This window comes from Triturus cristatus, chromosome 12 (assembly GCF_964204655.1).
Source record: "Triturus cristatus chromosome 12, aTriCri1.1, whole genome shotgun sequence".
NCBI lineage: Eukaryota > Metazoa > Chordata > Amphibia > Caudata > Salamandridae > Triturus > Triturus cristatus.
In genome coordinates, this window is record NC_140595.1 from 711198991 (window position 1) to 711222762 (window position 23772).

A 23772-nucleotide genomic window follows, 5' to 3' on the forward strand; every position below is an offset into this window, starting at 1 on the left:
TCGCGGTTATGCGGGTGCGTGTAATGCGCATGCGCGAGTGCGTCCTACGTACGCGCTCCGTAAGCGCCTTGTAAGCGCATGTTTATGTCACGTTTGCGCATGCGTACTTGTTTACGAGCGCGTAGCGTAAGCTTGCGGAGCGCGCACGGTAGGTCATGTGATCCACAAAGAACACTTTTCATTGGTTTAAACTACTTTCAGTTCCAGAAACTTCCAACACCACACCCATTCCCCTCATTACTGCTTGAGATCCCCTAGGAGAAGGAGCTGAATTGACATTGAGATACAATGGCAGAGCAGCAGTCCTCTTCTGAGAGTGAGCCTAGCAGCAGCATCATCAGACAGAGAAGGAGGAAACAAAAGGATTCTTTTGTGTGGGAGTATTTTAATTTTCGAGAGGGGCAGAAAAAGGTGAATGCTCCATTGGTCACTTGCACACTTTGTGACCGTGTTTTATCTAGAGGAAATCCAAGGAAGAAGTATTCCTTTGGAAATCACTCTATGATGAGACACATTAGGGATAAACATCCCAGGACCTTTGCTCGACATACTGAAGAAAACGCTTCAGTAAGTCACCGGAGCCCAACCTCAGAAGCTCAGCCGAATACATCATCGGCAGCTCAGCTGAGCCCTTCCTCTGAGGTAGGAGCATCACCTTCTTCAGCTCCTCTGGAGATTAACCCTCGATTTCGGAGGGTTTCAATGAGGTGTACAACGTGTTGTGGTCTTATTGTTTTTGGGGAGACCAGTGTTTCCCTTATTAACAATAAGATAGACCAGCACGTTTGTAGACGTTCATAATATTCCCATTCTTTCTTTCCTCTATCCCTGTATTAACACAACGGCTCTTTTAAGAGCCAACCTTACCTCACAATTTTTTTTTTTTTTTTTTAATCTCTCCTTTTTGGAAAAAAAAATTTGCTGTGCGCGTACGGTACGCGTAGTCGTGGAATCGTTACGCGAAGTTCACGGAATTTTTCCGTTTACGCCGTGCGTGTACGCTACGCGCATACCGCGATTTTTCGAAAAAAAATTACAATTAATTTTTGCCCTTGGGGGTCCTTCTGGGACCCCCTGACAAAGGCTAGGGGGTCAGGAACTGTCCACCCTGCCCCCTTTTCACGTTCTCCACCTTTGTTTTTCACCCCCTCAGAGTGCGAGAGACAAAATGGCGGCCGACACTTCCTGGTTTGGACCGATTCGAATGTTTACTAAGATCTAACAACCAATCAGAATCGCGCTCGCGCACGGCGGCGTGCGCGCACGGTAAGCTTACGGTACGCGCTCGGAGCGCGCCTATAGCTATTTTCTCAGGAAATACTGAACAGATTTACACTTCAAAAGGCACATCCCTGACCTGAGGGCTACCTCTCTGCCAAATTTCAAGTAATTCTGTTCATCCGTTCGGGCTGTAGCTCGGACTAAAGGTCCTATGGAAAAATGCATAGGGAAAACGCGTTTTGGGCCCCCCCTTTTTCTCAGCCCCCGCTTGACGAATCCCCCCGAGACTTTCAGGGAAGGAGCGGAGCGGAGCGCCCCACCTATTTTGAGAATTTTGCGAGGATTCGTCAATCGGCGCCAAAGTTATTCCAAATAGAATGTTGCGGATTTCCTATGGAAACACAGTCCTAACTATAACTATCTACTGGCGACCGCCAGTAGGGGGGTCCCAAAACGCGTTTTCCCCATGCATTTTCCCATAGGACCTTTAGTCGAAGGTACAGCCCGAACGGCTGAACAGAATTACTTGAAATTTGGGAGAGAAGTAGTCCTCAGGTCAGGGAAGTGCCTTTTGCAGGTCTGGAGTCAATCTGTTCATTAGTTCCTCAGAAAATAGCATTTAAAAGCATATACATATCTATATGCGCGCACCCTAACATGCGCGAGCGTAATTCTGATTGGTTGTTATATGTCTGTAAACATTCGAATTGGTCGAAATCAGGAAGTGTCGGCTGCCATTTTGTCTGTCACACTGAAAAGGAAAGGTGGAGAACGTGAAAAGGGGGCAGGGTAGGGAGTTCCTCACCCCCTAGCGTTTGTCAGGGGGTCACAGTGGGACCCCGAAGGGCGAAAAATAAGATTTTAATTTTTTTTTTAAATTCGCGAGGTGCGCGCACCATTCGCGCACGGCAAAAAAAAATCGCGAGGTGCGCGCACCGTTCGCGCACGGCAAAAATATATATAAAAAAAAAAAATAAGTGTTTGGATGTTGGTTGGCTCTAAAAAGAGCTGTTGTGTTCATTGAGTGTTTTTTGGTACCTACAAGTAACTACCGATGCAGAGTCTAAAGTTCAAGAGGGAGACTCTGTTCCCTTCATCATTGAAATGTACACCGTCTCCTCTATAAATGCCTTGCATGTTGTAACGCAAGTTGTTGTGGTATATAGAACCCATACCATAGTCTCTGAGGAAAGCAGAAACAGACTTATTGACGTGCTTTCTTGCTTTGTCAATCTGCGGACAATGTTGGTAGGACCAGTTCCACTTTTGCCTTTGGCATATATTAGAATATACAAAGGCAGTTTGTGGAAAAAGTGACATCAATTGCACAAAGGTGTCCTTAATAAGCATTTCCAGACCTACCCCTGTTAAAGTGCCTAGGTCATTTCCACCACAGTGCACAATAATAAGGTTAGGCTGTGGGAGATGTAGAAAGGTTTTCACCAAAGGCATTAATTGGTGCCACTTTAACCCTCTCTGACCAATCCATTTAATGTCTACATTTGGCAAAGCAAGATCTTTCACAATACCTCTTTTTTCTGCAAACTTTTCACTCCAGAAAACATAGCTGTGACCTATAATCCACACTGTGAACATCTTCCAAGGAGATCTGGATGCACTCAGAAGGTGTCTTTCAGTAGAATGGCAATATGAAAAGAAAGATAGTTGTAAAATGGAGGCTTACATACTTTTTTCAAAATAAAAAGAAAGCATTGGCTGTTTCAGACCATACAACACTAAAAACTAGGTTGTATGTTTAAATTTTTAAAAACATGTTTTGTATTGGTTCAGAAAAATGGGTTCCCACAGAACATTACTTTGGATTTGCTGTTAGGTTTGAAAAGTCAAGCACTCTTGCTCTTTGGATTAGAAACATTGTGTGCTGAACTTCTGACCTCTCTGCTCACACCAGTGTTCCATGACCTGTTGCTATGGTAGCAGGCAGAAGTCATGTTGGGGGAAGGGATGATTTGGAAAAGGGTTGAAATTTGCAACCAATAGAAATGTGTTATTCCATTTGAGAAAATGTGGGAAGGACTGTGATTTGACATTAACATGTATATGTGTGAAAAAAGAGAGGGAAACATTGCCATTTACTGGTTCTGCTGAGAGGTGTACAGTTCAGAGATTGTGGCTCTGATAATCTGCTGTGTGAGTGGCACATTTCTTTCTCAACTAACTACTTTTAAAGGTGAGTTATGACTTTGAGAGGGGATGTATGTGGTGCATTTTGATATAAATATTAGAAATGTGATTCTTCTTTTAAAGTTGTGTTTTACACTTTATTTCAAGTAAGATATTTAAATGCCTTGAACATGTCAGATTTTATGGAGTATGTCTTCACCATAAGTTAAGGTGTACTGGTTACAACCTAAAAAACTGTTTTGTGCCTAGACTCACACCATGAGTCTGTCTTTACACAGGAATTTTTGACAGAGATTTAATTTGTGTTGCTGTTGCTCTGTTTGACTTGCACTAGCAGGAAAGGGGCAGCTTGTTTTCAAGAACTGTGATTGTTAGCATTCGGCAGAAATCACTTTCACACAAATGAGAGGCAAATGCAAACACATTTGAAAATAGCATGGTACATTTTCCTACCACTTTAAAAGTTGTGTTTTACATTTTATGTAAAGGAAGATATTTAACTGCCTTGAACATGACAGATATTATGGAGAATGTCTTCACCATAAATTAAGGTGTACTGGTATCACCCAGGAATAGTGTTTTGTGCCTAGAATCACACCATGAGTCTGTCTGTACAAAGGAATTTTTCACAGAGATTTAATTCATGTTGCTCTTGCTCTGTTAGACTTGCACTCGCAGGAAAGGGGCAGCTTGTTTTCAAGAACTTTGATGGTTAGCTTTCAGCAGAAATCACTTTCACACATTTTCCTACCACTTTAAAAATTGTGTTTTACATTTTATTTTAAGTGAGATATTTAACTGCCTTGAACATGTCAGATATTATGGAGTATGTCTTCGCCATAAGTTAAGGTGTACTGGTATCAACCAAAAAAACTGTTTTGTGCCTAGACTCACACCATGAGTCTGTCTTTACACAGGAATTTTTCACAGAGATTTAATTTGTGTTGCTCTTGCTCTGTTAGACTTGCACTCGCAGGAAAGGGGCAGCTTGTTTTCAAGAACTGTGATGGTTAGCATTCAGCAGAAATCACTTTCACACAAATGAGAGGCAAATGCAAACACATTTGAAAATAGCATGGTACATTTTCCTACCACTTTAAAGTTGTGTTTTACATTTTATGTAAAGGAAGATATTGAACTGCCTTGAACGTGTCAGATATTATGGAGTATGTCTTCACCATAAGTTAAGGTGCAGTGGTATCACCCAGAAATACTGTTTTGTGCCTAGAATCACACCATGAGTCTGTCTGTACACAGGAATTTTTCACAGAGATTTAATTCGTGTTGCTCTTGCTCTGTTAGACTTGCACTCGCAGGAAAGGGGCAGCTTGTTTTTAAGAACTGTGATGGTTAGCATTCAGCAGAAATCACTTTCACACAAATGAGAGGCAAATGCAAACACATTTGAAAATAGCATGGTACATTTTCCTACCACTTTAAAAGTTGTGTTTTACATTTTATTTTAAGTGAGATATTTAACTGCCTTGAACATGTCAGATATTATTGAGTATGTCTTCACCATAAGTTAAGGTGCAGTGGTATCACCCAGAAATACTATTTTGTGCCTAGAATCACACCATGAGTCTGTCTGTACACAGGAAGGTTTCACAGAGATTTAATTCGTGTTGCTCTTGCTCTGTTAGACTTGCACTCGCAGGAAAGGGGCAGCTTGTTTTCAAGAACTGTGATGGTTAGCATTCAGCAGAAATCACTTTCTCACAAATGAGAGGCAAATGCAAACACATTTGAAAATAGCATGGTACATTTTCCTACCACTTTAAAAGTTGTGTTTTACATTTTATGTTAAGGAAGATATTTAACTGCCTTGAACATGTCAGATATTATGGAGTATGTCTTCACCATAAGTTAAGGTGTACTGGTATCAACCAAAAAAACAGTTTTGTGCCTAGACTCACACCATGAGTCTGTCTTTACACAGGAATTTTTCACAGAGATTTAATTTGTGTAGCTCTTGCTCTGTTAGACTTGCACTCGCAGGAAAGGGGCAGCTTGTTTTCAAGAACTGTGATGGTTAGCATTCAGCAGAAATCACTTTCACACAAATGAGAGGCAAATGCAAACACATTTGAAAATAGCATGGTACATTTTCCTACCACTTTAAAAGTTGTGTTTTACATTTTATTTTGAGTGAGATATTTAACTGCCTTGAACATGTCAGATATTATGGAGTATGTCTTCGCCATAAATTAAGGTGTACTGGTATCAACCAAAAAAAATGTTTTGTGCCTAGACTCACACCATGAGTCTGTGTGCACTCAGGAATTGTTGTCATAGATTTAATTTGTGTTGCTCTTGTTCTGTAAGACTTGGAGTTGTAGGAAAGGGACAGGTCATGTGATAGGATTTGAAAAGCTCTGAAAAAAAAATGGTAACGAGTTAAAATTACATAAAGGTATTTTTTTTTTTAGTTTTTTCAGGTATTGCTGAACAACAGTGAAATTAATTATAGATGCCTATAAAGTCAAGAAAGAGAAAAGAACAGCAACAACATCTATATTTGAAGAAAACTGGACCCAAAAAAATAGTTGAAGAACATCATGTTGGAAAAAATAAAAAGACTTCTGGTAAGCAGACTAAGGAATTTTTAAAAAATATCTTCAAACAAAGAAAAAATGTTAAGAAAATATGCACTGCAAATAGTGTTTCAAGTACAAAACAACAACAGAGTCGACAGAAAATACGAAAAGCCAATGTTGAATCAGAAGTAAGAAAGAGTGACTTAACACGAAAAATAGATTTTAAAAACATTCGTAGAAAAATGTTTCAGAGAAGAGTGATGTTAAATTTGCTAAAGGAAGTGAAAAAATATAAGAAGAAAACCAAATTTTATAAAAAAAAGAAATATATTGAAAAAATTGTTTCTAAGGTTTTGGAAATAAAACGAAAACTATTTATTTTAATTTTGAACAGGATGCGTAGATTAGAAAAATTAGTAAAAGCAATGAAGTCACAAAGCAAAAGGAAAAGAGTAGTGAAAAAAAATAACTTTTGTAAAGTGTTCTTAGGAGAATGGAAGCATAGTTCAAGTACTGAGCCATTTTTTAATGAAGAGAGTTATCTTCAAAGTAATAGTTTGTTGCATGCAGTTGACACCAATGGTCAAGCTTATGAAGTTAAAGATGGTTGTGTAATGGAAAAGGAGAAAATGGTTCCAAGAAATGAGGAAGAAGTGTTAGCTGATGAGGTTATGGGGAGACGTCCTAAAGCCCCAGTGTACACTTGAAATTGTAGTAGTATTTGCACTGTGCGACAGGAATCTATTGATAAATTACGTGACTTCCTAAGAGAATATAGTAAAAAGAGTGTTAAACAGAAGATTAAGGTGCTTCAAAGTCTAGACCCATGCAGAGTGAGAGAGAATACTAGTTTGCAAGGACATTCTCTTGCTTGTCTATCTAGGAAAGTTTGCCAAAGTGTTTTTCACCATTTTAGGATGCTGGCTGTTCATCATACTGAAATGAGAAAGTTTGTGAGAACATTGTATTTTGCTAAAAGTCCAGCACTAAAGTTAAATGAGTTGAATAATGCTCTGTTCCGTGGATCTGTATCAGATGTAGTGAAGGTTACTGATGATATTCAGTTTTGTTACTTTGGTCCAGAGCAAGAAAGTGCAGAAAATGACATAGTTATTGAGGAAAATGTGGAAGAGAATGTAGAACCCACTGTTAGTAAAACATTTGAAGATCAAATGACAAAATTTACTATCATCTCTAATGAAAGACCAAATATTACTTGTATTTGTTGCCGGGGAAGCCATTATAAAAATCAAACAAGGTATGTTGATCTCTATAAAAAAAGTGAAAAAGAAAATAATACTAAGTGGATGGATTTTGCTACATATTTATTTCTGGAAAATTGTTTTGATTTGGGTGAATATCACCGTATTTGTAAATACTGTTATAACAAGTTAGAAGAAAATAAAATGCCAGCAAGAGCTGTACATAATAATTTAGAATTGGTTGAAATACCTGCAGAACTTAGTGATTTAAATACATATGAGTCTATACTCATTCAATGTGTCCATCCTTTTCAGACTATAGTTCGTATGGAGTCCAAAACAGGTAAATTACTTCCTTCGGATTTACAAAGAGGTTTAAAAGGAAGAGTTGACTATTTGCCATTGGATTTGAAAAAAAATATGGAAACCATTGATGCAGATAGAATGGAAACTGAACCATTAGTTATTCTGGTTAATGGAGTACCAACAAAGAATAAGAAAATTTGGCAGGAGCTGGTAGATGTACGAAAAGTACAAAGAGCAAATTTATATTTGAAAAGAAATAATAAATGGTATGAAACAATTTATATGGATGAAGATGAAGAAGTTTTACTAGCAGACTCAGGAATACCAGCTGGGCACATTAAAAAAGTGGATAAGTCAAAAGAAGAAGAAATTTATGAACATTTCAGCATACATCCTCTTCATTCTAAAGAAGTTATGGGAAACACTATTGATCTGTTTCAGATGAAAAAAGCACAAGGAAGTCCCGTGAGTGTATGGGAGGAGAGCTTGGAAGCTCGTTGTTTTCCCCAGCTGTTTGCTACGGGAAAAGGTGGACGATATGATGAACGTCCAGTACAGATTCCTGCTTCTGAGTATCGGACTACAAGATTATATGCAGAAGATCCAAGATTTCGTCAAAGTATTCCTTATTTGTTCCATCTTTTATTTGAAAGTGACTTGTCTGCACTATCTTATGCAGTAAATCACATTTTAAAAACTGTTCATAAAATCCTTTGCAGACACATTATGTAGATGTACTCCAAAGTGCAACAGCGAGATGATCATTTGGAATCTCAATTGATAAATTTGATGGCTTGTCAGTGAGGAACTAATGAATATTGGTACCGACGCCATGGAGAATTGAAATGTATGTTACGGAATTTAGGAACTCCTACATGGTTCCTTACCCTTATCTGTGCTGTGTACGGTTGGGATGATTTACTGGATTTTCTTCGAGAGGCAAATTCAAATATTGAAAATATCCAATACAAGACAGCAGGAGAATTGTGCTCATTGGATCCGGTTAATGTTTGCAGATATTTCAATCATAGATTTGAGGCTATGATGTCCTTCATCTGCAATAAAAAAAATCCACTTCTTGGAGAAGTTGTGGATTTCTTTTGGAGAAAAGAGTACCAAGCAAGAGGTGCTCCTCATATTCATATGCTGTTGTGGATCAAGGATGCCCCAAAATTTGGAACAGATTCTGATGATGCAGTTTTATCATTCATTGAAGAATATGCAACATGTGCTATACCTAAAAGCACAGAAGAAAAAAACTTAAAGGAGCAAGTTTTACGTTTCCAAAGACATCGGTGTGGAAAATACTGTTGACGAAAGTAAAAGAGTAAAGATAAATTCTACACAAAATATTGATTTGGATTTCCACGACCTGTTCTTTCAAAAGGAAGAGTAAACAGTTTTATGTCAGCTGTGCAACATACTATTACAAGAAAATCGCCTAAGAATACCTACAACCTAAGAAGAAAAGAAGAGTCAAAATATATAAATGACAACAACCCAGTCATTTTATCCATGTGGAATGCTAACATGGATATACAGTATGTAGCTGGCAATTCTATTGCTGTTGCTCAGTATGTCACATCTTACATCACTAAATCTGAGAAAACGGAATTGAAAGAAATGTGGGAAGAGATTTCTCACGAGAAGACTGTCAGTAAAAAGCTATACAGTTTCAGTTTAAAGATGTTATCGCATCGAGAAATTGGATCCTACGAATGCTCAGATAGATTATAATCTGCAAGTCTGTACTCCAAATCCAGAAGAATAATTTGGGTAAGTTTAGGCCTTGCAGGAATGAGAAATCGGGTACTGAAATCTGTTCGAGAAATTGAATATTTAGCAGAGAACGAACCTGAAAGTACAGACATTTTAAGAACAAACATGTTGGACACATATTACCCACAAAGAAGTCATCATCTTGAGAACATTTGTCTATATGAAGTGCTGCAGAACTACATTTATAAACGGAATACCACAGAAGACATCAACAATGAAAAATATAAAGTCACTGGTGAGGAAGGATGTTTGGTGAAACAAACACAAGGAAGTTTGATTAATCACCGGAAGCTGAGTTGTGACACTACTGACAAAAAGGAATTTTACTACTTGGCACTTTTACAGCTGTTTAAACTTTGGCGTTCAGAGGACGAACTACTTGGAGATTTTCAGAGCTATGAAGATTCCTTTAATGCTTGCAAAGATAGCATGGAATGCAGTACTTTCTCAACTTATGTTCAAATGTTAAATGAAGAAATTGAACAAGAAGCAACAATTGCAGCTGAAGTAGCTAGAGACAGTTCTCAAGACAGTCAAAGTTCTGGGACGTTCAGTCAAGATCCTTTAGGACAACCAATCGTAGAAAATGAAGCTGCAATAACCATGACTGAAGTCGAAAAAGCTATGAATAAAGCTCAGGAAGATTTAATAAACTTACCAAATATGGAACAACGACTGAATGATGAACAACAACAAATTTATGAGGAAGTCAGAAAAAGAATTGATCACGGATTACTACATGAAAATAAAGAGTGCTCATGCACATCGTTTGAACCAATCAGAATGTATGTGAGTGGACAAGCCGGAACTGGAAAAAGTTTCTTGATTAAAGTAATTAGAAGCTACCTACAGCAAAAAACAGATTCAACTTTGTCTTGTGTTGTTACTGCTCCAACTGGGTTAGCAGCATATAACATAAAAGGAATTACCCTGCATCGTTTGCTAATGTTACCAGTAGAGCACGAGAACAAAATACAATACCACAAGCTAACAGGAGAAGCATGTTTTGAAGTTGCAAGAGTATTGAAAAAAATGAAAGTTCTCATCATTGATGAGGTAAGCATGGTATCAAACTTAATGCTTGCCTTTGTGCATTTAAGAATGCAGCAAATTCTACAGACAAACTATGACGTGCTATTTGAAGGAAAACATGTTATAGTTTTTGGAAATCTTCTGCAGCTTACTCCAGTTAAAGGACAACCAGTTTTTCAAACCCTTACACATGAAGACACGAAAAAGTAATTAGGAAGTATAGGTAATGTGAATATTTGGACATACTTTGAGTACAAAGAACTCATTACCAATATGCGGCAAGCCAATGATGAGGATTATGCAAGTTTTCTCAAAGATATCAGAATTGGACTACTCACAGAACATGGCAGAAAAGCTTTACAGAGTCGATTGCTATGTAATGTTTTTCCAACAGAACAAATAGTTCCAGAGAAAATATACAAGAACATTGCTGGAAAAAATACTGTAATCTGCTTAATGCCAACACTACATGAATGCTCTATATTCAATCAAGAACTTTTGAAATTGGAAAATGAAGAGATTGTCAAACTGGAAGCTGTGGATAAAATACAACATGAAGGAATAACTATGATATTGACAAATTGACAAGTAAATTGGATTCTCTAGAGAAAAACATCTCGAACAGCCGGTTTAGAAAAGAATCATTATGTATGTATGAACTGTCGAGTAATTTTAAGACGTAATTTGGATGTAAAGAAAGGTTTAGTGAACGGAGCTATGGGTAAAGTTGTGGGTTTTGTTAATTACCAGAAAAAAGTTGGAATTTAATTTTTAAAAATAAAATTTGATCAGATTGAAGAGGTTAAAGACATTTGTTGTTGTTCAGTTCATTTCTTGCTTGTGAAAGACTTATATGTACGTAGGAAGCAGTTTCCGTTTTCTCTAGCATATGCAGTAACTATTCACAAATCTCAAGGATTAACTGTAGATAGTGCATTTGTAAACATTGTATCTACTGTGTTTAAAGAAGGTATGGCATATGTTGCTTTGTCACGCGTGAAACAAATATCTGGTTTATTCATGATAGACTTTGATGACTCAAAAGTAAGTGCTGATGCAAACTGTGTAAAGGAGTATAATAGATTAAGAAGAAGCTATGCTCCTCATTTAGGTCAGTATCCTGTGTTTGAAAAACGTGTTGTTTGTCGGAAAAGGAGATTTGAGAATATCTGTAATGAGGATGTACAGAAGAGAAAACAAAAAGAGAGTGATGTGACTGCAAGCAAAAAGAAAAAGAACAGTGTTGAAGAGGTTGTTGGTTGTCATTTTGAAAATAGCTCTGGTGTCAACTGCTACGCAAATGTAGTGCTCAATGTTGTATTTTATCTTGAAATTTTGCAAGAGCAGATAATAGTAAATCATGAAAAAAGATTATGTTCTCGGCTGAGTCTCCTTTATGAGAAGCTGAGTAATGATAAAACTAAAATAGAAAGTGCTTCTGATGTTAGAAATCTTTTAGATGTATGTTCAGGATGTACACAGTTTACTCAAAATGTCCAGCAAGATGCACAGGAATTCTTGATGTATATGCTTATGGTATTGGAAGATGAAGGGGTAGAAATAGAAAATATATTAGGCGTCTCTTATAAATGGGAACATAGTTGTGAAAACTGTTTGAACACATGCAGCTCTAATGTTGATTCTGAAAGGTTCATATATTTAACATTACCAAAGAGTAAATCAGTGACTTTTAGTAAATTAGTTAAAGATGCAAATCGCAACATGGAATGTTCTCAATGTAAATCAGACATGTTTTCAACGTTATTTTTACATAAATATGGACAGTATGTAATTTTAATGATGCAACGTTGTAGAGCTGATGGTACAAAATTGGACACTTTATTAAAGAAGTTTACAGGACATCAATTATCAATATCTGGAAAAACTTTTGTTGCGGTTGCAATAATTTTTCATGCTGGACCTTCTATAACTTCTGGTCATTACACAGTTTATCTTAAATGTGAAAAAGGATGGACACAGTGTAATGATTCTCAATTGATTTTCAAGCAACGTTTGCCTTATGATTTACCAAATTGTTACTTAATTTTTCTAAAACCAAAATTTTAGATACAAATTGCACCATCTGAACAAACCATTATTGCGATTTTATTGGATTACCATTGGATATTTCATCAAAAAAGAATTTAAAAATTACCATTTGGCCCCATGGAAAGGTAAACATTTCTCTTGTGGACTTCTTTGACAGATATTATTCTTAAGCAACAAGATTTACAGACGATATTTATTGCAAAAAGTTATTGTTCTTACATGACATTTTTATTAAATATGTTACATTTCTATAAAGGTATGTTTTACTTAACAGCGCGCAAAAAAAATAACAATCTGAAAGATTGTTTAAAAAAAGCCCAGAATCTCTTCTAAGTGATGAATGCAATTGGTTTCACAATTTGCAGTGAAATTCTATATATTCTGAAAACAGCAAAAAAAGGGCAAAACATTACTTTGTTAAATATGAAAATATGTTTACTGTATTCTAAAATGTATTGTTAAATATTAATAATTTTTTTCTTTTTTTTCAGATCGAGAAAGAAAATTTAGGAAAATTAATCCTTATTTCTAGCAATTAAAAAAAACTTTTATTTATAATTAATTTATTTTGTGGGTCAGGTAAGTTTGAAATATCTGTATTTTTCAGCCCTTTAATTTCATGCTCCCTTTTTTTCACTTTTCCTCACTCTGCTTTTCTCATTCCCCTTGTGGTCCCTCAAGGACCATGAAGGGTGAAAAAAACATTTTATTTAAAAAGAAAACAAGAGGTGCGCACACCGTGCGTGCACGGCTGGAATTTTTTTAAAAAAAATGTTTAAAAAAAAAAAAAAATTTGAGGTAAGGTGGCTCTAAAAAGAGCCGTTGTGTTAATACAGGGACAGAGGAAGGAAAGAATGGCAATATTAGAAGGTGCCGCACTTGTGCTGCTGTATCTTATTATGTATAAGAGGAATACCGGACTCCCCAAAAGCACTAAGAGCGTAGCAAGTATTGCACCTTATATGTACACTCTGAAACCGAGGGTAAATGTCCAGAGGAGCAGAAGAGGGTGATTCTCCCACCGCAGAGGAAGTGCTCGGCTGAGCTGCCGATGATGTACTCGGCTGAGCTTCTGCAGATGTGCTCGGCTGAGCTGCTGGAGGGGTTTCTCTAGTAGCTCGAGCAAAAGTCGCAGGATGTTCATCCCTAATGTGCCTGAACATAGTGAAGATACTAAAAGAGTACTTCTTCTTAGGATCTCCTCTAGATAAGACACGTCCACAAAGTTTGCAGGTGACTAATGGAGCATTGACTTTCTTCTGCCCCTCTGGAAATGTAAAATATTGCCAGACAAAAGAATCTTTCTGTTTCCTCTGTCTCTGTCTGATAAGGCTCTCCTGCTCACTCCCAGAAGATGATTGCCGCTCTGCCATTGTATCCCAAAAACAGTTCAGCTCCTTCTCCCAGGGAATCAGAAGAAATAATGAGGGGAATGGGTGTGGTATAGGAAGATTCTGGAACTGAAAGTACTTTAAACCAATGAAAAGTGTTGTTTCTTGATCACATGACTTGCCGTGCGCGCAACGTACGCTTACGGTGCGCGCACGGTACAAGTACGCATGCGCGTGCGTAAGACGCGCGCATGCGCATATGCTGCACGCGCGTATAACACACGCGCGCATGTGCATTAGGAGCATGCGCGTAAGGCGGACGCGCGTAAGACGCACGCGCGCATGCGCGTACGGAGTCCGCGCGTACGCATCGAAGACGAAATACGCATGCGTACGTAAATCACGTACGCATACGCACACGTAGTACGTAGCTATGGAAACAACGTGCGCGCACCGTACTTGTACCGTACCGTGCACGCAACGTAAGCTTACGGTTCGCGCCGTGCACGCAACGTAAGCTTACGGTTCGCGCACGGTAAAAATCCCTTTAACCCCTTCGGCGCTCATGACGGAACGGTTCCGTCATGAGCGTCGGTTGAGCTGTGCTCATGACGGAACCGTTCCGTCATGACCACGCCCGCGCAAGAAACGGTCAGCGCTCAGCGGGAATCGGCGCCGCATCGAAGGGGTTAAAAAAAAAAAAAACAATGTTTAGAGGTTTGTAGAAGATATAAACTATGCTGTTCAATTAGATCTAAAGATTTTTATAAAAAAGGTGAGCCATCCCATATTGCAGGATGCATTAAGTCAATAATTATATACATAGGTAGCATATTGTAAAAAAAAAAATCTAAAAAAAAAAAAAAATCTAAAATTAGCTTTTAAAAAACCTTGCAAATTCACTGAAAAAACCATAGGTTTCAAACACGTTATAGTTAGGAATTAGCATTTAAAAACCTTGCAAATTCACTGAAAAAACCATAGGTTTCACACACGTTATAGTTAGGAATTAGCATTTAAAAAACCTTGCAAATTCACTGAAAAAACCATAGGTTTCACACATGTTATAGTTAGCTGGACATTTCGTTCGTAAAAAACCAATGAAATTCCCCCGTTATAGTTACTTCAGCTAACTATAACTCGCGCGCCCGCAATCCACTGCTGATGATGTCACATATTACATCACTCATGACATGGTCAGTGACATCACTCATGACATCACTGATGACATCTCAAATGACATCACTGATGACATCACTGATGAAGTCATCCATGTGATAAATTACCTCATCTTTTCACACCCTAATATAACCTTTGATACACCGACTAAAAATTTCAGAGTTCCATTCTCAAAACCATAGATACTCCAATACCAATAGCTACATACCCACTTATTTACTCTTAGGTCTACATACACCTCCACTCATTCACCTGTACAGTCACTCATACTTACAGTCACTCCATATGCATTTATACACCTACATAGACACTGACACACCACCAATCATCCATAGAGGTACTCTCACACCTAGTCAGTCATGCAAATAATCACACTCCCATTTACACACCTATGCGGTTATACACACTCAATGTCACTTACTCATAAAAATAGTACCACATTCTTACGCTCTTATAGAATCATTGATACAAGCACACACTCATCCATACAGTCACTCTCACAATCACACACTCTCACATCTACCCACTTATATACTCTTACAGGCATATATACTACCTTTCGAATATGTAGTTAGTCACAAATGTACCACTGAGATATACATTCAATCCCTAACACACCCATACATACACTCACTCAACCACACAGTTCATCACAGATGCACTCTTAAAACCATGCACCCACTGAATCACCCACTCACACATCTAGTCACAGAGTAACACACACCCTACCCACACAAATACTCAGGAACCCATACAGATACTCAGACAAGCAATCAATAACTCATATAGACACTCATATAGCTATTCACAAAACTATGCAGCCACTTATACACCAACATACAGACACATACAGACATTCACACAGTTTAGTCACTAGTCTGTAGTAAGATACATTTAATGACTCACTTATACAGTCAGTTACGCACCACAGAAAATCATCCATTTACACACTTGTACACCCATTTATTCTTCAACAGGCCTTTCCCTATATATTAAACATATTAAAACTGTTTAGAAACACATACTCAATGGATGACGTCATCAGTGATGTCATTTGAGATGTCATGAGTGATGTCACTGACCATGTCATGAGTGATGTAATATGTGACATCATCAGCAGTGGATTGCGTGCGCGCGAGTAATAGTTAGCTGAACTAACTATAACGGGGGAATTTCATTGTTTTTTTACGAACGAAATGTCCAGCTAACTATAACATGTGTGAAACCTATGGTTTTTTCAGTGAATTTGCAAGGTTTTTTAAATGCTAATTCCTAACTATAACGTGTGTGAAACCTATGGTTTTTTCAGTGAATATATATATATATGTATATCAATGATTATGTATGTGTTTAACTTTTTTTAATTAAGTTTATTTGTTATATTTGTTAAAATGTATATTACAATCTAATTTCTTTTTTATATTATTTTATTATTTAGCATATTTAATATGTATTATTTTATTTTATATATATGTAAAAATCGATATTTTGTACAACTATATTTTTTACATCAATTTCTTTGTTTTCATATTTTTGTACTTACCTGTTTAAGTATAGGAAGTTGATATTTCTGCATTCTATATTATTTACATCAATATTCTGTCAGTGAAACCACAAGGAAGGAAAGCAACAATTTTTATGAGCAGGACACAAAGACAACGTAAAGTCCAACTGTAAACAGTTCACACTGATAATGTCTCTATGTCAGACAGTTCTCAATTATTGGTGGCCTTGAGAAATCAATCATCAAAGTACAGCGCCTGCAGGCCAAACAGATAAAAACAGTGAATAGGCATCTTCAAAGCATGTCACATTCAATGCTGCAATTGCAGAAAGGCTCACTAGATTTCTACCATAGAAAAGGAGTAAAATATGCAAAACTGCAGTCACTAGTAGTACATGGCACACTATGAAGCATTTACAAAATCAATCAATCAATTGGCAGCGGCTACCGCTGCTTGTGTCAGGAGAACTGTGAACATCTAAAATGACACAGGGCACTTCTCTCATAATTAAGCATGCAGGCTGGTCCAAGTGACAGCGTCTGTCCCTAACATTTTACCACCATCTAAAAGCGAAGTAGGCTGTAGCCTCAGTGGCATATCTTTCCCAGATGAATGCTGTACAAGGCAAACCCGCCGACACACATCTGGATCCTATATATACCCAACTCCAAAGCCAAGTCCTGCTGAGAAGGTGACCAACACCACAGGTCATTAAATGTGATTTTTGTATACACTCTGATGTATTATACTAGTTTGTTATGTTTGTGTTTCCAAAAAGTGTTGCTTTGTTTAAACATAACAATCCATAAAGATACAGTTGATGATACACAATAACAATAACTTATTACAACCTGAATAAAAGGTACTATTTCAGAAATGGAAAAACATTACCATTATGTGTGTTGGCTATTTCTTAGATGCTGTCATCATTGTTACCTTAAAAATAGTTGTTTGTGTTCTGTGCATTGGGCTTGACCATCTGCTGATTGTGTCCCTTCTTCTGAGTATGATTCTGGCTCTATGTTGATGTTGTGAAGGCCCTTCCTCATGGCTATGTTGTGAAGAATGGCACATGTGGCAATCTTTTTGCATCAGGTCTCTGGTCTGTAGAGCAGTGCTCCACCAGTAATGTGTAGGCATCTAAAAAATTATTTGAGAATTCCAAAACTCTGTTCAATTACTGATCGGTTGGTTTTATGTTCCCTGTTGTACTGTCTTTCACTTCTGGGCCTTGAATGCAAATATGGTGTCAGTATCCAAGGGCACAAGGCCTATGCACTGTCTTTTTAAATAGTATGAGAAGGAGAAATAATTAGATTATTTGCAACACATATTTTTGAGCACTGTATTAATTGAGTTTGCAATTCCTTTACTAACTAAAAATAAACCATCGCCAAATTCACCCTAAGCAATTGTTATTTATTCCACTGTTTGCATATCATAAAGCTGTCATGCATGCTGCCTAAAAATCTGGCTACAAGGTCAGTTATGATGCATGAGGCATCTCACACTATCTGTACATTGAGTGAATGGGTCATTTTCCTGTTTATATAAATACATTCACTTGAAGAGGAGTAGGCATATGGCAAAATGTGCGCCATCAACACACCAATAATGTTTGGAAACAGTGCTACCCGATAAAACATTAGTTTTGGGTGTTGTATATCTTTGAGTGTTTTAAAAGAAACATATTGGTTCACTTTGCCAATCATGATGTTCATAAACCTATTAAAGAACCTAGAAAAGGCACTTTGTGATACTCCCGTTGCCACTGCTATAAATCGCTGGTAACTGCCAGAAGCTAAAAGGTGTAGACAACACATTACTTTAAATGTGGTGGGATTGCATTGCTTTAAATCTCCCCCTCAGTCTGCTCAGAGTGCCCCTGACCCTTAATAACCTACCCTTTCTCCTCCTCCTTCTCTGCCTACCATGCACAATCCTCATCCTCCTTGCCAAGACATACAGAGCTGCCATTCTGGAAGAGCCAGAAGCATTTTGGGTGACTTTTTTTCCTTTGCACCTCATTACCACCTGTTACACAGTGATGGTATTTGCGTTTCCTAAATGGCCATTTTGTGACTAATCACAATTAGGAAATCCATTGTAGATAGTGTTAGCAATTCACTATTTGATAATACCAATTTGTGATTTCTAGTTTCAAAATGCAAACAATGCGATTTCTACATGATGGAATTCTCAAATTTGACCATCGAAAATGGCTTTCATACATACAGTAAAACCATTTTGTATTTCCTAGGTGGCTGAAATAGCAATTCACACAATTTGGTAATGCAAAATGGCTTTGTACATATTGCCCTAAGTGTCTGCTCTTGATTGAGTATAGAGAACACACATTAACACTGCTTTATTGAATGGAGATGTGATGAACGTGTACACCAATGGGGATATTGGGGCAAGATCAGGGCCGGACTGGCTGTAGCGGGCACCGGGCATTCCCCCGGTGGGTTGCAGGGTGGGGGCTGATTTTGGGCCCCTGGGGGCCGTTTCTGTTACAGGGCCGTTTTTGCAGCATAGCTGCAAAATCGGCCCCTGTAACAAAATCGGCCAAACAGCTCGGCGGCTCCCAGGGGGGCCGGCCAAGCTCTTTGCCATGGCCAGTTTTGTTTCCCAGTCCGGCCCTGGGCGAGATGTACAAACCTATTTTAAAATCGCAAATAATCTGAACCTGAGTTCAGTCACCTTTTAGTAATTGGTAAACTTGTATTGGGTCCTAAAATAGGATTACAAACCCATACTGATTCACTGTTCGGAAGGTGTGAGTTATAGGTGTTCATTTAAAATACTCAGTTGGTATGAGATGCCTAAAATCCAGTTGCAAACCAATTTGCAAACTCCTGACTTGAGGTGGTGAGTCATTCACAAAGAGGAAGGGAGCCCGCAGGGTCCCACTTCCTTTTGTGAAATTAAAAGAAGGCTTGCCCATGGGAACCACTGCCAACTTTTAAACTTTACAAAAAATCTTAGTTTTAAATGTAGCTATGTTTCATTTGAGGAAAACAGACTGAATTAACAAAAATCGGGTATGGTTGTCTGCTGAACCTAACAGGCGTAATCTCAGTAGGAGACATATGTCAAACTATTGTCATACAGTTGACTTATAAACACATGCTAAATAAATGTTAGATGAAATACAATTTCTTTCTCTGTAGTAAGAAGCAGAGCTTGATCTCTCTTGATTTGGAAGTGTTCCATGTGGTCTTTCATCCATTGACTCTACTCCATTTTCTCTTGCTCTTAGCTATGTGTCTGGTATTGTGGAGTGCTATTATAAGGGTGATGAGAGCATCCAGAAAGACCAAGAGCTTCAAGCATGGGTGAGGGAGATCTTCAAAGAAGGCTTCCTGGAAAGGAAATCCTCTGGTAAGATTGCTTCAACTCATTGCCAAGTGTTTTTGTTCATTCTCCCCATTCACATTCTTCTCACTGATTATAGCTTAATAATAACAATCTGGTATTTGTAAAGTGCAAAGTAATCACCTCTAAGCGTCTCAAGGTGCTGTGGGCTGTCTGGGAGATTACATGAGCTATTGCCTAGAGTCACACGATGCTGAGGTGCCACCAGTGCTGGAATCGATGCGGGAGACCCGCGCTCTGCAGTCATCCCGCTCTGGCTTCTGCGCCACACCTCTTCCTTAATATCCTTGATGGCTTGATATCCTAACCACTAAACATTGAGACAGGTTGCAAAATCAAAAGTTTTAAGAATTTTCATGCTTGAAGTGTCGTCCCAAGTTAGGATATGAAAAGTTTCTAACACGTTTTAGAATTAATTTTCTGTGTGTACTTCATTTTTTAATTGCTGTTTAAATGCAAATTTTGGTTTCATAACTAAATCTTATCTATAATTATATACAATTTTTCAATGTACTAGAACTCAAAGAGCACTTTCAACAATACTGTCAATGCCATTGGATTGGAGAGCTTCATTGTAAATCTGTAGAAACTTTGGCAAAATGTAATATCCCCCAGACATTGAATTTCAAATAGTGCTGGGCGTAGTTCGCGAAGTAGCACTACGCGAAGCTACGCAAAGTGCACTTCGCACTACGTGAGCTACGCGTAGCACTTCGCGAACTGCGTAGTACCCTGTTCGCACTGTGCAAGATGCCGTTTTCAATGGTTGCACAGTGCGGACAAGCATCCGGCACTGTGCAATCATTGAAAACGGCATCTTGCACAGTGCGAGCTGTAGTTTTATGCCGCTCGAGTAGATTTTTACTCGAGCGACAGCTTTCTCAACGCGGACTGGTAGTTTCTCATCGCGAGCATACACGGCCACTCGCAATGAGAAACTTGACCTCCTCGCGTTGAGAATCTCGCCGGGATGTTTATTTTCCACGCTCGCGATCGGCAACTTGATGTTGCTGATCGCGAACAAGGAAAAAGTCTCGCCGGGATGTCATTTTGCTTGCTCGCGGTCGCCAACTTGATGTTGAGGACCGCGAGCAAGCAAAAAATTACTGCTGCACTACGCAATGCTAAGCTACGCATGTTTGCACTGTGCTACGTGCAATTCGCGTAGTGCGAAGTAGCGCAAACTTCGCAAACTACGCGAGCGTAGCGTAGTGATTTGCCCAGGCTTAATTTCAACCAAACTGTAGGCCTGCCAACTGCTGGCCCATGAGGCACAGGATCTGACACAGTTAAATGTGTTGTGAGTCTTCATAACATTTTTTCTGGTATTCTTTCAGGAGTACCATCTTCTCTACAGACCCGTGCTGAATTGATCAAGTATCTGACTATGGTGATTTTCACAAGTTCCGCTCAGCATGCTGCTGTCAACAGTGGGCAGGTAATTGTAAATATGCTTCAAGTACTGTAGGTGGTGAGTAAAAGTAACCAAGGGAATGTAAGAGTGTAGAAAACTCATCTGTGTACCATATACATCTTAAAAAAGTGTTCATGAGAACAACCATTTGCAGGTTATTGGTACTTTACTGTCTCAAGACTAGGTCTACGATATATAAATATCACATACATACATCCATCAGTAACAGAGGATCAGTAGGGGGCGTGGCCAGGGAAGCAACCTGGCAAGATGCCTGATCCTATCTGAGTCGAGGTGTCAACTGGTGGCGGACAACTGCGATGGTGACCCCACCATTAACCACCATCTACGTGAGACAGGAGCACTGGTGGGGGTGATTTCCCTCTGTGCCTACCTGCTCTGCTGCCGGTGGGCTGGATCCCCTTTGTGCATGGCTCATGCACCAACATACCTGCGGTGGCCCATGAGCCAGGACGGGCCTATGTCAGGAGCACTGTAACCACCTTGGAGTCTCCGGGGTCTGGCTTGGGGGCTGTCAAGACCAGATATGTTCCTCAGGAGCAGTACCCACCTTCTGGCAGTTCTGACTCTGATTTCTAGAACACAGAGGATCAGAATGGCCAGAGGGGAAGGGTATTAGGGAGGGTACAGCGGGGAGGGAGACCTAAAAAAAAATGATCCAACACGTTAGCAAATGTATTATAAACCACAATTACAGCATTATATTTGGCACATATGTATTTGACCTGTACATGTATTTGGATACCTGTAAGAAGAAAGGCGTGCTCTTGTCCTATAACATTCTGTATATGAAAGGCAGTCCTTTATCTTATAGAACAAAAGTAGCAATGTTCCACAGTAAAAGAATCCCAGGAAGCATAATATATGTATCTCTCTCTGACTTTTTCCTCTAATGTGCGAAATGTTAAGCCTCAGTGGTTAATTGTCAAGATCACATGAGGATACTGTTGTCTATGTATCTCCAATGTTCTTAAGCCTTGTAGAAATACTGCACCGGATATGTTCATATAACTTCAAATATTAACTAAACACTCCGTTTCTATTCACATCAAGGAAAACTAACGAACCGTCAGGTTTTCCTTCCAGAATTTCTGCACCAAGCTGACATTACTCATGAAAGCTCCAGGAAGGGAGAACGAAGATCTCTTACCTGATTCCGGTCTTCCGACGGGAGGTAACTGCAACAGAAAATGTCCCCGGAAACACACGCTGGACCGCAGCTGCTCAGGAACGGCAATACTCTGCACTCGGTGGCAGGGTGTGGCTGCTTTTCTAGGACTGCGGTGGCTGCGGCCTCTGCACGTCATGCATGGGCTGCAACTTAAAACAGAGGATGATAACATAAAGACAAGCGGCATTTCTCTTCCTAACGTGCAGAACTGAGGAGACTGTGATGCTTTATTCCCCCGCATCTGAGAAGTGAAACAATGCACTGTATTCAATCAGATAGTGCATGCACTAAAGCAGTGGGTCCATAATTATAGTCAATGACCTTCCAAAGGCTCTGCTATTAAACATCATAGCAGCAATCTCCTAGTCTACAGCACAGCTATTTCAGCAGCATAGCTATTTCTTCCTTGCATGTTATAAGTTATTCAAAATGATTCTTTTACTTTCAGTTGTATGGCAGAACACAAGCCTTACTCAGCACACAGCTTGGTCATGGATGCCAGAGAGAGCATGACATGGACGTACTGGCCCCTTCCCTTGTTATCTATCCCTTGATTCTGGCTGAGATTACTTGGGGACGGCTCCCTCCCAAGAATAGGCTTTATGATCGACTTGGGCTTTAGTTACACAGAGGCTATAACAAGTCTGGCGCTGAGCCCTGAGAGGGGGAGTGCGTAATAGGAATAGTGCTGATCTGTGAGGATGGGCCCTGTGATGGGCTTGGGACTGCTTGGGCTTAGTGACCCCCCAACTATGAGAGATTGTGTGGGGCATGGATTGGGCTTTCACCGAGGCCTCTGATGTACACCATACTGGACTCTGAGTTGGCTTCATCCACTTTTTGGTGTGCTACTCTGAGTGCATTCTTCACAGTGAAAATTATCCGACCCCCTTTAGACTGCTCCAGGCAGATTATCTCTTTGGGCCAATGACTGCCAGTGCATAATGCTGTTGGTGCTGTCACATCCAAGCTGATTGACGAGGACTCACTGCGCCTAGCTGGATATACTGGGCCTTTGCTCTTTTAGAGCCCTTTGCTCGGACACCGCTGATCTTCTGTAGCACAGCTGGCAAGGGACCTGCCGTCAACTGGTTGAGTGCTTCAAGCTGAGGGGCTTATTGCTGTGTTGGTCCCACCATGGCGGTGCATAAGGTTAAACCTCAACATTCTTCTACCATCCGCAACATACTTCAAAGGTCTGATTCTTCACAATTGGCAGATACTGAGTCTCAGCCCCAACCTATGGCCCAGACCAGAGATTCTGATTCCCAGGCTCCTGCGACAAAAAAGGAAATTGAGCTACTATTGGCTGAGTTCCACAAAAATCCATTCCCTCAGCCTTGGATCCTCAATGAGGTGGCACTTCTGGACCCCGTTCTCAGTGAATGTATTAACGACTCTATTGAACACATAATATTGGCGATCTGTCACCTGCAACCCTGTGGGATGCCGCAAAGGCTTTTTTTCAGGGGACTCATTTCCCACTCAGCAGCCTTTGAAAG

At 39.3% G+C, this 23772-nt stretch overlaps 1 protein-coding gene across 1 annotated transcript in view; it reads left to right on the plus strand.

The window, feature by feature from the left end:
* Nucleotides 1–23772, plus strand: part of LOC146780371 (hydroperoxide isomerase ALOXE3-like) — a 343450-nt gene that overhangs the window by 293051 nt on the left and 26627 nt on the right. The window contains exons 11-12 of the mRNA XM_085636765.1: nt 19549–19670; nt 21002–21102. Of these exons, the coding sequence (XP_085492891.1) occupies nt 19549–19670; nt 21002–21102 (223 nt within the window). The remainder of the gene's footprint in view (nt 1–19548; nt 19671–21001; nt 21103–23772) is intronic.